Genomic DNA, 18295 nt, shown 5'->3' on the forward strand with positions numbered 1-18295 from the left:
AATGCTTCAATATCTACTTGTGTATGTACCTCCTTGCATCCAGATATCAGCAAATGAAGCCTTGTTCTTCGTCCCATCATTTCAATTGGTGAAATCTGCAAAGGCATGGGGCAGAGCTTTTTACGTTGTGGCACCCTCTCTTTGGAATTATTTACCTAGAGAGCTCCAGTTAGTCTCTTCATTTACAAGCTTTCATCAGTAGCTCAAGATGTCTTTATTTTTAAAAGCCTATGCTGCTTATACAGATTCCCTGTTTGTCTTAAGCATTTTCTGCTGGAGATTGGTACTTCAGTTTCCTGTTCAGCAGCTTTATGTCTATTGTGTTAATAACGTCTTCTTTTTTTGCTACATAATTACTTTTTGCCACCTTAAATCTTTCATAAATTAGAAATATGATTGAAATATTATAAATAAGCTTGATGGAATAATTAGTTAAGTATAGCAGATGTCAAGCTGTAAACAGATATGTATATTACCTATTATGAAGAAATTAAGTACACGGCAATATAATTTAGGCTGCTTATGCTTAATTTCCGTATGTAATTTAAGTACATTTCTGAATTCTGTGTCTGTATTCACTGTGCTGTGTTTACATCATGCTTCTCTGATCAGTGTCCAGGGCAGATAACATTCAGCTGCTATTTTTAAAGTACAGTATTTGTTAACAAATTAACAAAATTCAGAACTGAAAAGGATATGTTCCTAGATCTAGCAATAAATCTATAGGTTTGTTACATTGTTATTTTTCTGTTGCCTGGGAAAAGCTGTGATTATTGTACACATCTGAAGCATGTTTGTGGTTGCTTATATTTCCAGGTAGGTGGGTAACTTTTATTTTGTAAGTCTTTCCACTTCAGTCTCCAGACAGTCCATACATGACTGGAGAAAATAAGGTTTCTGATTAAATTACAACAGATTTTTTAGCATGAAGTAGGCTTGCTATTGTATGCGGAATCCTAAATTATGTGTGTTCAGCAATTCACAATTCTTACCCTCTGCTCTTGGCCATAAAACTCGGATAGTCTGAGTGCTAGAGTGGTTTGGAGTGCAGGTGTCTATTGTGAGGAAAACAGCTGTGTGCATCACTCTCAGTTTGGTTGTCACATCTTGGCAAAACTCTGAAGCCTGCTTTAACAAGAGAATAATCTGAGAGGTACAGATTTTTAATCATTCCAAGCTGTGTTGCCTTTTGGTTTTGAACATTCGCTTGACACTCTCTCTCTTTTTCCCCTCAGCAACCTGTTAGCGCTTACTGTAAAGACTTCTCGTAACGGATTGGGAGTCGAGATTCAAACTGTAAAAATATTAGTATTTAAAATGTTTCACTAGTTTCAAGCAATTCTAGAAAAATATTCTTTGAACTGGTTAGAATACTTTACACAGGGATGGCTGAAATTGTGTGCTTATTTTTCACAGTTAATTTTTCTAAGGAATTTTAGTAGAACAATGTTAGCTAATTCATTTAGAATGTAATATGTTGAAAACAAAGTGTTAGAAGAATCACCCTTAAAGAGAGACGAGTAGAATTGAGAAATTATTTCCAATATTATACTAGATCAGTTGCAAATTCTCTGATTAAGAATTAGATCTACATTATTCACAAGTGACTGCAGCCTTTGAGACCCATAAGAAGAGGTTCCTTTTATGGTATTTTAAGTATTAAATAGTCTTACATTTAATTTATTTGAACAATCAACGTTTTGGTAAATAAACTGGCTAGTTATATATATAAAGATAGCTTCCATATTCTTGTACTTTGGAAATGTATGCTGTAGTTTTTATAGCATGCTTGTAAAATAATATAGTGCAGGGACATGTTCACTGCTGAAGAAAACTTAGCAGTTAGAAATATCACTAAAGAGCAACACAGACAAAATATTGCTGATGGTCACAGAACCTGTATGTGTTCTCTTGTCTCCAAGAAGAAAATTAACCTCAGAGGCTTTAACAAAGCTATTGGTTAGCAAATCCTGGTTAAGAGGGATCCGGCTGAGTGGGAAAGAAAGGTCGGCATCCCGCAGTCCAATATTAGGAACATTTGCACTGGTCCTGCATTACCATTGTTTGTCATAACATGCATGTTGACAAACAATTGCAATTCCTGAAGTCATTTTGTTCTGTCAGAGGAAATTCTGCTTAGCTCAACTTTTACCATAGTACTGATTTTTTTTAAAATGCTGTTATTGGCTGTGGAAGCATAACTTGCAATTGGATGTATTGGTTTTTAGTGCTTGGATGGCTGATGATAACGTAGCTTCATATTGCTCTATTCTCTACCTCCAGGCTTCTTGTGTGTGTGGACAGTTATTTCATGAATGCTCAGGAAACAAATTACAGTACTTGATGGAAAGTGGAAGGACCAAAATGCTTTAAGTTCCCATAATAGTAACATTGTCCTAGTATGCTTCCTAAAGCAGACTGCCAAATCTCTTTGACAGCCAAGTGCTATTCCCTATTATGCCAGCAGGAAAAAAATATGGTTAGGAAGGAATTTCTTTTCCCACTCCTAAATAGGTTGGTAATTCAGCAGTAGCAAACAGACATAAGGCACTTGCAAGGCCTCGGTGTCTGTGTAATAACACCCTAGTGTTTTTGAAATAACCCAGAAGAAGTAGGAGCAGAGCCTGTTCCCATCCACCTGTGTAGCATCTTAAGAGCCAGAGATACAGTGCAGTCATGGGTGCAAGTACAAGTTTGCACATGGTTCTTGGAGGAGATGAGGCGGAAAGAAAAAGTGCATTTTGCCATATCCCCCCTGCCAGGCATTAGATGTTACTTTAACTTGGGTGTGCTCCTAGATTTATCTTTGTCACTTGTGGCTTAGGTGGCCTTCGTGGCTCAGGGTGTCTTTTAGCAGCTAGGCCATGGTGGTTCAGGTGTTAGTAATCTTATGATTTGGATTATTGTAATGCACTCTATGTTAGACTACCCTTGGTTCTGGTTCTGAAACTGCAGCTAGTGCAGAATGCAGATGCGAGGCACTAACAGGGACCTACTTTCGACAACATGTACCTATGCTGAAAACTGCACTGGCTCCCAATAAGGTACTAGACCAAGTTTAAGGTTTTGTCATTAACATATAAACCCCTAAACAACTTTGGACCAGGTTTTATGTGAGGACGGATTGCCTCATCCCTTATATCCCTGCCCAGTCTTTGTGATCCTCAAGAGCACTTCTGATGGTGTCACATGCTCCTGAGATTCATTCAGGAGGACTTTTAATAGGACATTTATTGTTGCAGCACCTGCCCTATGGAGCACATTCCTTATTAAAATCAGGCAGGCATCTACAGTTTTGACTTTCAGGTGCCTGTTTAAGACCTATCTCTTTAAGCAAGTCTTGCCTGAGGTGTGACCAGTTAGAACTATCATTTTATTCTTTGGCCATGATTATTTTATTGTTAAATTATTACTTTAACGCTTTGATATTTTTATTGGAAAGCAATATACTGATCTGTGTCATAAATAACTTTAACTTTATTTCTTAGTGTGGGCATTGCTTTTTTGTAAGAAGGCTCTTGAAAATTGTAATATGCTGTAATCCTGGTTGGTGGAAAGGAATGCCCGCCTGGTTGGCATTGGAGGCATCCAAAGGTAGATTATGTCCTGCTGCTGCTTGGAAGGCAGGAACCATGAAACTTAGTTTTTTCTAAGTTTATTATGCTCTTCTGTAAGCTCCTCCTCAGTTTGTTCCTGCCTTCACTTAGTGCAGAAACTAGTCTCTCTTCTCCTTTCATTCTTTCATTAGTTCAAGTACACTTTTACCTGCGTAGCTACTCTCCCCCTCAAAGTGTTTCTCTGTTAGCTGCTGTTGGCTTAATCTTAAAAAAAATCACCCTATTTCTTCCTAGCCTCTTGTTTGCGCTTTCCTCTGCTTTTGTTCTTTCTCCCCTGTACGTCATATTCTCCCTCCCTCCACTCTTCAGAATAGATAACAGCTCTGAAATCATCCACAAGGGCTTTTTTCTTAAATTCATTGCTCTGAAGAGTTGGATTCCCCTGATCCTTCTCTTCTCCCAAGAGGAAAAATTCTTCCCAAATTCCACACCTCAGCAGCAGAGCTCATAAGCACAGTGCACTATAGTGACCACGAGACAACCAGTTAGGACACATCCTCTCTCACACAAGCAGAATGATCTGAGGGATCTAATATGGAGGAATTTCAGTGGGAATTCTGGGTTATTTAATGACTCTGATTTTTGTTCCTTTGTCCAAAACTATATCATCCTTATGTCTGCACCCTGCCACTCAGAATGCAGTGCCTACTTTGGCTTGAGGGGAGTTATTTTTTCCAGAAAATAAGCACCACTGAAAAACTCATGTGAAAAGAGCATAGGACTAGCCCTCAGGAAGACCCATGAAGCACTGCCTTCACTCTTTGGGAAGCCTTCTAATTTTCCTCGTCTTGATCAGTCTATGCTAGAGCCTCGTTTCTTTGCTAAGAAGAGCTACTTCAGGACCCTGACCTAGACTCAGGCTCGTAGGACTATCCGAAAGCTAACCAAGTCCTTGTCCTTCATTGCAAATACCACCATCGATGCTTAGTTCTTTGCCAGGCCATAACAGCTAATGTGGTAAACCAGATGTTGTTCATGGCTCAAACACTGGAGTGTGGACTCTGCCTCCAGAACCAACCTTGCATCAAGTTCCTTTCAAGGGATTCCGCCTCTTTGGTGAAGAAGCCTTAAAGGATGACTTAGTAAAGACAAAAGACAAGTGCAAAGTCATACCCTCTGCTCCCAAAAAGGAAGACAGATGCCAATCTAGATGTGTCTTTCCCTCCTTTCATCTCCAAAGAACCAATTTTTGATCCAGGAACTTTAGAAACAGCAAGCCATCATTGAAAATGCCAGGTTCCCCAACAGGAGACAGAATTTTACATCCACCAAGTCTACTATCACCCGGCCCCAGAGGAGGTAGACCTCAATATTGACACAATCTATGCCTCTGTGTGAGGAAGACTACAATTGTTCCTATTCACTTGGGGAACAAATTCCACCCATCTTCTACTTCCTGCTCACCCGAAAACATAGAATCATAGAAGAAGCCATCACATACTTCACATACTTTAAAGACATTGGATAGAACCCAAAGATTCTCTGGCATATAATTGGGTCTTCAACATAGTCCCAAAGAAGGAATGTGTGACAAATGATTCTAGCTCAACAAGTTTGTATGGTATTGCAAATTCCAAATGGAGCTCTTGCCCACCACCGAGAAGCTTTACCAAGAGGGCTGCCTCGCATCAATACAAAACTTCCAATTAATATTGCCCCTATACAGAGCTCTTCCATTTAATATTCACCTCAATACAAGGCTCTCCCATTCAGTCTCACCCTAACCCACCCACCCCATTTTCATGAAAACATTGGTGGCACTTGTGGTGCACATATGACTACAGGACATTCACATTTACTCTTATATTGATGACCTTCTACTCTCTGTCCTTCTCCAAGCCAGTCAGGACTTGCATTTCACTCTGACTTGCCTGAAGCAATATAAATTTCTAGTGAACCAACTCAAGTCACTTACATCCACTCCACTATCTCCAACACTTGGGTACTACCATTGACACATCCCAGAATTCATGTCCCTTTCTCCAGAGAGAGCCAGGAAAATCCAACGCTACCACAAAGCAGCGGACCTCATGGCCCTAACCCATGTCTTTGACATGATGTTATTGTGTATTCAGATTCGTTCGTAGCCTCTGCTACACTCAATACCCCTGCAGTAGCTGTTATTGTCTAATCGAGAAGACAAAGGCCACGAATGACAAAGTCATCAGGCCAGCACCACTCCTTTGTAGTCAGTGCCCTACAATTTATCCTGAGAAATGCCCCTAAAGGACCCAGACTGGATCTTAGTGACCACAAATGTCATCCTGGGACTGGGGAGCGCATTGCCAAGGCCAAATGATCCAGAGCACATGGTCAAGACAAGAAGCAACCCAAACTGACTGGAGGTCCACATGGTAACCCTAGCACTCCAAACCTTTCATCAAGTGTGCATGTCCTGATAATGTCAACTAGTGCTGTCACCAAAGAATATACATATCCCTGCACTGTTGTGGGGTGAAAATAACCTATAGTCAATCATAGCCCATTGTATCAGTGGCCCATCACAGCCACTGGAACTTTGAACCATAGTGTGGAGAATGTGGATAGGGAGACATTTTTCTCCCTCTCTCAAAATATTAGAACCTGGGGTCATTCCGTGAAGCTGATTGGTGAGAGATTCAGGACAAATACTTCTTCACACAGTGCATAGTTAAATTATGGAACTCACTGAGAAGGGTATCAATGGCTACTAGCCCTGATGGTTGTGTGCTATCTCCAGTATTCAGGGCAGTAAGCCTGTGTGCACCAGTTGCTGGGGAACATGGGTGGGAGGGCGCTGTTGCACCATGTCCTGCTTTGTTGGTCCCTGGTCGACAGCTGGTTGGCCACTATGTGAACAGAGTGCTGGACTAGATAGATCCTTGGCCTGATCCAGAATGACACTTCTTATATTCTTAACCAGGAGAATGGGATCTGAATCTGGCCACCTTCAGAGCAATCCAAAAGAAGTCTGGTTCTCCCATAATGGACTAATTTGCCTTTCCTGTCAGTCCCAGAGTTCTCAGCATAACAGCCAGGGAGCAGAAGCTACAGATGCCTCAACATTGACCTGGCTCTTCAGTCTGATTTACACTTGCTCTCTGACCCCTCTAGTTTTCAGGGTCCTATACAAGATTCAGAGGGGATCTTGGTGATCCTATTAGCATACTACTGGCTACAGTGCCACTGGTTATTAGCATTGTTTCATCATTTCTACATTTGGCATCATTGCCCCCTTAGTTCCTACCAAACAAAAGTGACCTGCTTTCACAAGGACCATTGTATCACCAAGATCCAGCAAGGCTCCAACCAACTGCCTGGAAACTGAAAGAACATCCCTCCTGAAAACAGAGTACCCAGAAAAAGTCATTACCATATTCCTGGCTTCCAGAAGGTTTTCTACAAATAATCAACAGAATGTCTTGGAAATCCTTCTGGTGGAGCAGGAGAAAGAAAGTGGACCACAGCATTTGTAAGCCGCCCAGAAAGCTTTGGCTATGGGGCGGTATATAAATTTAATAAATAAATATAAATAAATTTGTGGGCATTCAGGAACTATTGGACTTCTAACAGGCCGGTTTGAAATTGGGACTCAAGGCCAACATCTTGGAACTCCAGGCCTCCATACTTTCTTCAGCGCTGACCAGACTGGAATCCCATCCACTCCCCAAAAGATTCCTCAGAGGAGTATTTCCACTCACCCTGTTAATACACAGGTTTATATCTTGAAATCTACGTTATCTATGGGCATTCATCGCCTGAGCCATCCTTCAAGCCACTCAGATCAATGCTTTTATGATTCCTGTCCCTCAAAATTGTCATTTCTGATAGTTATCACGTTAAGCCAGAAGTGTGTTGGAACTTAATGCCCTGTCAATTGGCAAATATTACTTGCATCTTCTCCAAGGACAGAGTAGTTCTTAGAACAGCCGCTTTATTCATCCCAAAAGTATTTCCCACATCTCTGGAACTATTATTATTATTATTTATTTATATAGCACCATCAATGTACATGGTGCTGTACAGATAAAAACTAGTTCTTCTCTCCTTTTGCCCCAGTTCTAGCCACCCTTTTGTGCACACCTGGCACAAGCTAGCTGTTGCAAGGGCACTCAAAACCTGCATACAACAAAAAATCATTGACATTTAACCTGTTATGTTTCCACCTCATCTCCATGGGGAAGAAAGTGTTAAAGTCTACATTAGCACATTTGATAAAAGCTTGAATTTCTCTTGTTTGCGAAACTCCATAACTTGCCACTCCCCTAACAATAACAGCACATTACATTAGAGTAGCCACTACATCAGACACAATATCCACAAATGCAGTCATAGCAAAGATTTTCTGAGCAGCCACAAGGTTCTTGGTAAGCACCTTCAAAAGATGTTGCAAGAACAGCACTCACACTCCTACTGAGACAGCTTTTGGAGGAAGGGTGCTTCAGCACATTCTTCTCCTTTCCTAGGGTAGCTACCTAACTCTCCTAGGATACTACACAACTGTTTCCTTCTCACTGCTGAATGCCTCCTAGGCCAACCAGGAGAATGGAACATTGGTATTTACTGTTAAGGCTCCTTCTTTTTTGGCATAAAGAGGCATTCACCACCACATCCTCAAGACAGGTAGCTACCCTCAGTAACTTATCCATCAAATCCAATCTCTTGATCACTCCTCTGTACCTTGTTCCCAACTACACAAGTATTTTTCTGTCACAAAACAAAACTGACAAGGAGCCTACAGTGGGAGTGGGCAATAAAAAAAGATAAGTTACATGGCTCCTGCATTCTGAACCGTAGGAGTAGATCACCCACCATTGGATGCCTCCATGTGTCAAAAAAAGAACTTTCACAGTATGTACTGGTGTTCTAATCTACAGTAAGAAATAATAACAGTGGTTTTAGTTCACCCACTTGTTAACAGATTCATATGCTCACTAGGCTCTAATGTGATGTAGTAAATGATGTGTTGGATGACCCTGCTCAGGTACGAGGCTTGCTGGGTAGCTAGCTTTAGGCAAGTCACAATCTTTTAAGAGGTTAACATGGGATAATCTCCATGTAGGAAGGATTCAATACATATCTGTGCATGAGGCCTTTGTCTGTTTGCAATATTAATATAAATCGTTATTTCTTCAGGAACAAGTCTATGCAGTATCCGGTACGGTAGATTGAAGCTAGTGCTAAAAGCACGATCTGTACTATATGATGCCTTAATTAGAACACCTGTCTTGTGTTCTGAAACATGTAACTATTCTATGAGACCACTTAATCACCCTTCACTCTGCCAGCCATTATAACAAAATGATGGCGCTCTGCATCCAAAACAGTGAGTCTTGGACAGATTGTAATAAAAAGTAATACAGTTAGTGACATCCATGTTCTCTTTCAGCTGTGAAAGAATCTTTGCCATCAGACCTACAAACAAGAAAAGAAAGAGATGTTTCAAATGAGCCTCGACAGAAGTTGAGAATATTTTATCAGGTATTAACAATTTATAACAGCTTATGGCTAAGCCTGATGTTTCCAAGCATTTTTCCCATTCTGAATGGAAAAGGGGGAGGCAACGATCACTATCAGCTCACCTTCATGTGTTTTTCAGGAGATAGGGCAGAAAGAAAGGGACTTGACCAGCACTAGGAGGAATCCCTGGCTTCATGCTTTTTCCAATGCCCTCCTGGACTGCAAGTGAAGCTACTCAGACTGCACCAAGGAGAGTAGCAACCCTTCCCGGCAGCCCACCCCGCATCCACGCCGTTATCTCCATCTGAGATTAGAGATGAGATCAGGGATGAAAAGTGATGGGACTCACCTGTACTGGGAAGAGCAGTGACTGACTCAGCTGAGTAGCTTCGTGAGGTGTCCAGGGGGTACTGGAAATTGCACATAAACAGGGACTCCACCAGCATTAGCTGCTGCTCCTGGCTGAATAATTCCATGCCTCTTTCCAGCACAACCAAAGAAGAGGGGGTGATGTCAAGGGGCAGGGCCACCCACTCTGACATCATCCGGCCTGCAGTGGGCCGGATGACGGGCAATATGCACCCATATCTCTAGATAGATGGTGTGTCCCACATGTTAAATTGAGCCATGTTTGTTGTCAAGAAATTATTTCTAATATGGTTCTCTATTGCTGGATGCTTAAAGGTGCTTGAGCCCTGGGAGAACATACACTGATTCCTAAAATGTTCATTTGTGCAAAAGGTGTATGGATTTCAATATATTTTTTCTTTTAAGTCAATATGCTTTGCATTAATACAAACTGTTTTTACTAGTTCCTTTATAATAACAACACAAGGCAGCAGACCGAAGCTAGAGATGACTTGCATTGTCCATGGTGCACACTGAACTGCCGCAAGCTTTACAGCTTGCTTAAACATCTCAAACTTTGTCACAGCCGGTTTATTTTCAATTATGTGGTAAGTATTCTTCCTTGTAAAACCTCTTGGAATAAAATTCTGTATTATGGCATTGCCTGGTGGAAGACAACTCTTTGTATTACACATTTCTGAAATGAGTCCAGAAGTCAAAATGAAAAAAATTGTTACTTTCAAGACACACTTAACAGAGTGCAGCTACAATATTAGTCATGAATAATAATTCCTTTTATTATCTTTTTAAATGCATCTGATAGTTCAAAATAGAGTAATGAAGGCTGAAAGTTGGTTTGTAACCTTAGTGGAACACGATTGATTGGAAAACTTGTTCTTTAAAATTCGATTAGCAACATTTCTTCAGTTATCCATATTGCAACTTTTAGCTAGAGTAGGTGAGTAGAGTTTAAGTAATCTATGTGTTCTTTTCTGGGTTTTGTTGCATTTAATTAATATACTTATTGTGCTAAATATTTATTTATTTCAGTATCATCCAAAAGGTGCTAGGATAGATGTTTCTATCAATGAGTGTTATGATGGCTCCTATGCAGGAAATCCTCAGGATATTCATCGTCAACCTGGGTTTGCCTTCAGTCGTAATGGACCAGTCAAGCGAACTCCAATTACGCACATCCTTGTATGCAGGTCAGTAGAAAACTTAACATTGCTCTGCAGATGTATGCACATAAAAATTAGCATTTCCTATCTGTAAGATCATACAATTACTTCACCAAGTTCCTAATCTCCATGATTTTTCCTCCTGCAGCATAAAATGAAAAAAATTCCCTCCAGCTTTTGTGCCTGCATGGGTATTATAGTGGGACATTCCATTTATCTTCATTGATACATGTGCCTCTTGTAAAATGAAGCTAGTGGAAGTGACTGATCTGGTAACTACTTGCCTTCACTTTGCTAGAACTAAGTTACGGCAGTGGAATCCCTAGCAGTCACCTTCAGATTCTCCTTTAGCAGAGTACACTGGTTGTTGGACTTAGAGTCTGGGGGTTTCAGCAGAAGAGCTTTTTTGTGATCATCTGTCTTTTAAAATATTAGCATGTTACCAGAATGTCAGTATAAGTGCCTTTTGACCAGGGATCTACAATTGCTGGCCTTGGTAGCCAAGTCAAAAACTGGCTGGCTGCCCCTCTCCCTTGGCTGGTTTGGTCACACTGTACCTTGGCCAAGCAGTGGCCAAGGGACGCATCAAGTTCGTTCATCTGGCCACTGCTCTTTGGGTGCCTCAGCCAAGTGGAAACCAAGGAAGCCCCTCAAAAGGAGGTACTGAGCTTGCCCACCTGGCTTTGCACAGCAATGCAACAACTAAATGACAGCTGGCCTTCCTCCGAATAAGGTGAGAGTATCATACACTAGGAGCTAAGGTATCACACAGCTGCTAGGACGATCCCTGCCCATCACTGTAGGTCCAAGACTGGGAAGGATGCTGCAGGTCATCATGTTCATTAGATGATAGTGATCAACCCTGGCAGGTGAAAAAAGCCTGTTCTGAGATATTGAAGGAATTCTTTCCATAAACACAAACTGTTGCTCACTGTTGAATAAAAAAAAAAACATCTTTAATATTTTTGTTCCCTTATTGTAGTAATACAATGGAAACATTATAGCTTTTTTTTAAAGTGTGCAGTTATTTCAAAATTAGATTATTGTGGCTAATTTTTTTTAAAAAAACTGAAATGCATGTTGCTGTAGTACTCCCATAGCCATAGGAGCTTGAAAACTCTTTATCCTTCCTCTGGAACATCAAAATTAGTTTGGTTGCCAGAGTGATGTGTCTGATAGTGTCACCTTGTTTATGGAGAAGGTATGCCCACTTTGGATCTTGATTTGCAGTGAGGCTCAATTGAGACATAGGTGGCATTAGGCCATTCAGAGATAGAACGTTGTCCAGACCCTGGCTATTATGGATTCTAGAAATAGTTGGAGATTTGGTGCCATAACACTGAGATCTCTAACTGTTGTTATGTGTTAGCTTTTGTCATGGATTTTTACAATAACGAAAGTTACAGTCGGTGTGTTGCTGCTGAGCAGCAACTGTAGAATCAGAGGGCTGTCACAGGTCCAATCTTAGGTACCGCCTAGTTCTATATGCTGCATATTCTTGCAATATTACTACCAGGATGTTTATGTACCTGCTAGAAAGTATGCATGCTTCCTTTTTCAGGCCAAAGCGTACAAAAGCCAGCATGTCAGAATTTCTTGAATCTGAAGATGGAGAAGTGGAACAGCAAAGAACGTACAGCAGTGGACATAATCGGTTATACTTTCACAGCGATACCTGCCTACCTCTCCGTCCACAAGAAATGGAAGTTGATAGTGAAGATGAAAAGGACCCTGAGTGGCTACGGGAGAAAACTATAACGGTAATTATGTCGTACAGCCCAGTGAATCTCTGAAGGTCCTGTTGCAAATAGTCATTGCTTTACTGAACAATATTTCTGCTTTTCACAAGTCTGATTGTGACATTTACATAATTAGTAGATATGGGTTGTTGAAATCTCTGGAGAACAGCAAGGACCTGGTGATGTAGAAAGGGCAAACTTGTGGTTGTGAATGTGGAGGAGGGCAGGTACTGCAACATTTTTTGCTAGCAAGTGTTTATAAAATTTTCAGATTTTAGAATGGTTTAATTCCTGCACAAAATCATTATTTGATGTAAGGTCCATTTACCACTATTATAAACAAAAATGTGTCACTTGGCCAATATTAGAATATTAAATACTGAGAATGGGGCTGGTTTGACAAGGAAAACCTTAAATCCTCCTAATATAAAGAGTATAGACTCCTTAGGAAAATGAAGCTGGGCCTATCAAGCATCATGCCAGCTTGTGCCCCATATATTGCCCTGTGGCCCACATTAACTCATGTAAGTGTAAAGTTAACTCATGTAACTTTGCTTCTCTTGTCTCCTTGCTATGATGAAAAGGTAATAAACCCTCCAGTTTGTTCTGTGTTCAGTTCGTGTAAACACTTCAGTGCAACAGGGGATGGGAGCTCAAGCCCACCCCACATTCCCCTTTCTCTCCCCCAATATATACATTCTCCCCCTTTTGCATCCTTCAATTCTAGCTGCATTGTTCTGGTTCTATAGTATTGTACTGACTATGCAGAACACTTATGGCAACAATAAGCAAATAATGAGAAAACAAGCTAAGTAATGCCACATGAAAAATATTCTGTGTTAACAAACTTAAAATGGTTGCCTCACTGCAGCAAATTGAAGAGTTTTCTGATGTTAATGAAGGAGAAAAAGAAGTGATGAAATTATGGAATCTACATGTTATGAAGCACGGGTATGTTATTGAAACTTTACATGTTGAAACAAAATAAGCGGAATTAGTTTAGAAGTGCAAATAAAACAATAATCCTGGAATGTTTTAACGCAAACATTTTGCAGTCTATTCTTTTAATATACCTTTTGCTCATATGAAGTACTGAACATTTAAAAATCTGTATGTAGGAATTCTCTAGAGACAAGTAATACATAGGAGGAGTATGTCTGAATAGACATTGAAAGACACTTGCATCCTTCCAAAGCTTCAAAAACCAAAACTTTGATCTTACGGGCACCCATATCTATAACAATAACTTGTCTTATATATTTTTTTCCATATTAACAGGTTTATTGCCGACAATCAAATGAATCATGCCTGTATGCTGTTCGTTGAAAATTATGGACACAAAATAATTAAGAAGAACTTGTGTCGAAACTTCATGCTTCATCTAGTCAGCATGCATGACTTTAATCTTATAAGCATAATGTCAATAGACAAAGCTGTTACTAAGCTTCGAGAAATGCAACAGAAGTTAGAAAAAGGAGAGTCTGTTGCTATCACAGCAACTGAGGAGCTTTCTGAAGAACAAACTGTGACAACAAATGGCTGCAGTGAAGCTAACACCAGGGAGAGATCTTCAGAAATGGATAGTACATCATCATGCCTGACAAAACAGAATAGAAAACAGAAGATCTGAAGAAATGAGTAAAGGCCATTCAGTGGACACATATTGAAGTGACATTTTAAAATGCATGAACTCTCTAAGGAATTTAAGATACACAGGTTTCTAACAGGCACTGCTGGAAGCAAAGGATTTCAACAATGATAGTGTTAATATGGTTCCTATTGAGTTAATTATGCAAGTACTACATGTATATCAGTTCTAGTGATGTAATGACAATACTCAAAGTTTGAGCATGAAGAGCAATACAATTTTTGGGAATTTTAATTATGAACTGTACTGAATTTACATAACTTGAGTATATGTAAACCAGTTTTTATATAAAGTTTTTTGCATCTGTATTGGCTGTCTTTCCTACCATGGAGTTAAAAAATTAGGGAAGGGAATTGGGACAGTTGATGCTTTGTACTTAGAAATTCTTTAGGTTAACTTTTTGTGGGAAATAATGCACCATTTAAAGTTTAACTTGACCTTTTTTGTTTTTATGAATAAGTGTCAAACTACAGATAGCAAATTTTTAAACACATTTTTAAACATTCAACTGTAACATAGCACTTCTTTGTCTCATGTCTGTTTGGGGGGGGGGAACCTTCGCTTTTCTCATTGCAAACACAGGGAAGTACCATCTTAATTGTGACAGTAGCGTAAAAGAATTTGTAGATAACTCTGATCACCTGATATATTAGATCAAACCTTTAACCTACTTAAACAAAACTGTTTAGGGTTGTATAATGGCATGCTATGTTAACACCCAGAGGCTGTGGTGGGCAGTGCCTGGATCTGTGCCTGTTTTTGCCTAGGAACAGACTGCAAGATCAAAGTATGGAGTTAACTTGGGATTTTTAGATGCTACTTTTGAGGGGAAAATGCACTGTAAAATTGGGCCAGAAAATGTGTTGTACTTCATAGGCAAGTATTCTGTCATGTATTGCATTCAATACAGATGCTAACTAAATAGTCTTGTGCAGTCTTGCACTGCTGTTAACACATTTGAAGCATATGTTTACAGATTTTCTTTTTTCCAATGGAAAGTAGTTTCACTACTGGTACAGTATCAGCACCAAGGGTTTATTCCAGCAAGCACTGTGGTTGAGTGACATCACCTCATTTTTTTTATTCTTAAATAGTTCATTTTTCATATTCTTTTATTTATAAAGGATCAATTATGTAAATACAGGTATTTCTAATTTTTTATTTCATTCCACCATCATAAGAAGGCAGTTCCCTGTTTGGGATTTTGTTTGGGGGGTGGGGGAGAAGCTTTCTAATGGGGGTTTTCAGAAATTTATAAAATGTAAATACTGACTTTGGTCCCTAAAGATGTGTTTAACTGTGAGACTATTTAACTAATGGTGTGGATGTGATTTGTCATCCAGTATTAAGTTCTTAGTCACGGATTTGTGTCAATAGGAAAGAGGGAGACTACAGCTTTCATTAGACTTCTTGATTTGCCTGCTTTAAGTTGTAGCAAACTCTTAATTCCACCTTTCAATAGCCGGTCAAGCATTTCTCTCGGGCTTTAATTTGCTAAAGCTGTGCACATATGTAAAGAATATATTTTAGGAGAGACGTAGTTCTAGAACTATTGCTTATGTCATTTCTTAAGCAGCCACGCTCTTAATGCTTAAAAGGAGGCTAGCATTGTTTGCACAAAAAGTTGGTGACCCCCCCAAAAATAGTAATGAAATTACTTCTGTCCAGTAAACTTTGTATGTCATGTCCATTTATAATAAAAGCTGAGAATCCCTTTGTTTCTATTTATAATAAAGATGGATTTTCTATATGTACCCTTAATAAGACTTTGAAGAAATCATGTAAACTGGGTGAACATTTGAATGGTACAGTAGATATAAAGAGACAATTGTTTAATGGACCTTTTTGTTTTTACATTAAATGTTTATTTGAAATTGGATTTTGTACATAAAGTTCCATAATATAAAATCTGCCAAGGCGTGGTGTTGAATCTTTTCATGTGTGTTCAGAGAAGTATTTTGTTCAAAACAAGGCATATTAAGTTCTGAAAACACTTTAGAGTATGTCTGCATTTGGAAGATGCGTTGTGATCTGAAAACTGACAGTTCTTGTATGCTTATGTTTGGTCATTCTGTTACTATATTTTTCTTTTAAACTGTTTTTGTATGTTGAGTTGGGCTTCCACCACCTTTTTTTTTTTTAGCAAAAGACTTTACTCCCCTGTAGGAAGGTGAGTATTGCTTGTAAGTATCCTTACTGAGTTACTCCTCCCACTCACTCTGGCAGGCAGAGCCATGTTAATTGGAGTACCACCTGTGGGAGGGAGAGCCCCTCCCTGTTCCAGTCCTGAAAAGCTCTAGTTAGTAGGGGCATTGGCAAATCTCCATCAACTTGGACAACCTCCTTCCCTTAGACTATCTACTACTCTCCTCCAACAGCCCTTTGCTATGTTTTCTTGCATATGTGGAGAGGATCCAGAGCGCTTTTTCCACCAAAGCTGGAGCCATTTGGACCCCACACCAGTAGCAGTTCACACTCTCAACAGGAACCGAACTAACTGCCGAAGGCAACATCAACATAGCCTCCCCAACCAGGAAGTGCAGCACAGCTATGAAGCAAGGGTTAAGTGTTGCGTCCTGGGGAAATACACCTAGATACACCCTAAGAAGGGAGAGGGCAGGAGAGTGACTGAACTATGGCTCAGTTGCTTTACTCCTTCCTCACCTTCCCCATGTTGGGAACACAAAAGAGAAATGAAAGTTTTGTGGCTCTGCTTTGCCCCAGCTTTCCCTAGTGGTAGATAGCCTGGGGAAAGGTAAGCCCATTCCCTAGCTCAGGCAATGCAAGCTGGAGGAACACTCCTCCAGCTGTTGCCTTGGTCTGGGAAGCAGCTGAGAAAAGCAGGGTTTCCCCAACTGGAGGAGTTTCAACTGGTATTTTAGCTGGGAACTCAGTGATGTGGGGGGGTACTCCCAGACCCAGAAGAGTTCCCTGCCTCTTGGGTGGGGTTTGGGGGTTCAAACAGGCCAATTGATACCTTCAGCAGGCCTCGGCATTCTCTTGGCCCATTTTAGAGTTTAAAAATCTCCTTAACTTATACTCCTTGGAAATCCCACAAGCATGAAGAAAACAGTTTGGAATATCCCTATTTTACTTCCCAATTGATAGGCATGGGTTCATCCAAATTAGGTATTAGAACATTATTTTACACAGGTAAGGTTGCAGTAACCATTATCAGCATGCTGCAAGGAAAGCCATTTACTAAAAGCCTAATTAAAGAAGTTAGAATAATAGCAGTGACAGTTATCAGGACAGGGATCCTTGTCTGAGAAAATTAATGCTTTGTCAGGTATCTGGTGCTGAAGGCTTATCTGTCAATCTGCTTATCTAACCATTCAGATATAGGCTCCATATGCTTGCATTAGAGGCCTTGGTTGTTTTTCAAAGTTATCTCTATGTTGATAGATGGAGACAAAGGTAGCAAAGTGTTGTCCTGTGGACTCTTAAGGAAACTGCCGTACTTTGAGACTGATGGTTAACATGTTTGACTGATACAGCTCGCAGGATGGCAACAAAAGAGGGCCTTCTCTGTGGTGACCCCTGGTGCCGACATTGTCATCTTTTTGGTGCCAGGTCAAGAGTTTTCTCCCAGGCATTTAGCAATATGTAATGAGCCTGGGTCTGGTTTTTTGCCTCATCATTTCTAAAGTGATATAGTGGTTTTAAATGTATGTGAATTTTGCACGTTTTTGTGGGTTTTACTTTTTAGTATATTTTAAATGTTTTATGTGAACCGCCCAGAGAGCTATGGGGTGGTATATAAAAGCAATAAATAAATAAATCCCCACTATATGCCCAAGAGCCTTGTAGGAATGCATTGTAATTTTTTCTTAGACAGCCACCATGCATACATTTTTTGAGGAGCTCATTCCAAATTGGGTTTAAAATACAGAATTTTACCACCACATTTTGGGTTTGTTTTGTTTGTTTTTTGCAACCATCTAAAAAATCTCTCCAGTACTTCAACCATTACTTGAAATGTACGAGAGGCTTTCAACATAAAGAAATTTAAAAACTAAGTAGGCCCTTCCATCTTGCAGGAGGGCAAGAAATGTCACAATCCTTCACTCCCCACCTTTCTTACACAGACACCAGGTAGTAACTTCACCACATAAAAAAAGGGATTGGTAATGATCCCCAGCCAAAGAGGCTTAGCGCTGATTAGAACCAGGTCAAATCTCTGCTAAGTGGGTGATCATGCCCATGTCACAGTCTGTGTAACCTACCTCACCAGACGACTGGGAAGATGGAAAGGTGGTAAGAGAACAGAGAAGCAATATACACCATCCCAAAGACTTTGCAGGAGCAGGAGGATAAAATATA

At 40.1% G+C, this 18295-nt stretch overlaps 1 protein-coding gene across 1 annotated transcript in view; it reads left to right on the plus strand.

The window, feature by feature from the left end:
• Window positions 1-14520, plus strand: part of SUZ12 (SUZ12 polycomb repressive complex 2 subunit) — a 42362-nt gene extending 27842 nt beyond the window's left edge. Inside the window, exons 11-16 of the mRNA XM_063119919.1 lie at window positions 8986-9077; window positions 9869-10012; window positions 10455-10612; window positions 12147-12345; window positions 13196-13275; window positions 13603-14520. Coding sequence (XP_062975989.1) covers window positions 8986-9077; window positions 9869-10012; window positions 10455-10612; window positions 12147-12345; window positions 13196-13275; window positions 13603-13954 — 1025 coding nt within the window. The 3' untranslated portion in view covers window positions 13955-14520. The remainder of the gene's footprint in view (window positions 1-8985; window positions 9078-9868; window positions 10013-10454; window positions 10613-12146; window positions 12346-13195; window positions 13276-13602) is intronic.
• The last annotated feature ends 3775 nt before the right edge of the window (window positions 14521-18295 follow it).

The sequence above is a fragment of the Elgaria multicarinata genome, chromosome 3, assembly GCF_023053635.1.
Source record: "Elgaria multicarinata webbii isolate HBS135686 ecotype San Diego chromosome 3, rElgMul1.1.pri, whole genome shotgun sequence".
NCBI classification, from domain to species: Eukaryota; Metazoa; Chordata; class Lepidosauria; order Squamata; family Anguidae; genus Elgaria; species Elgaria multicarinata.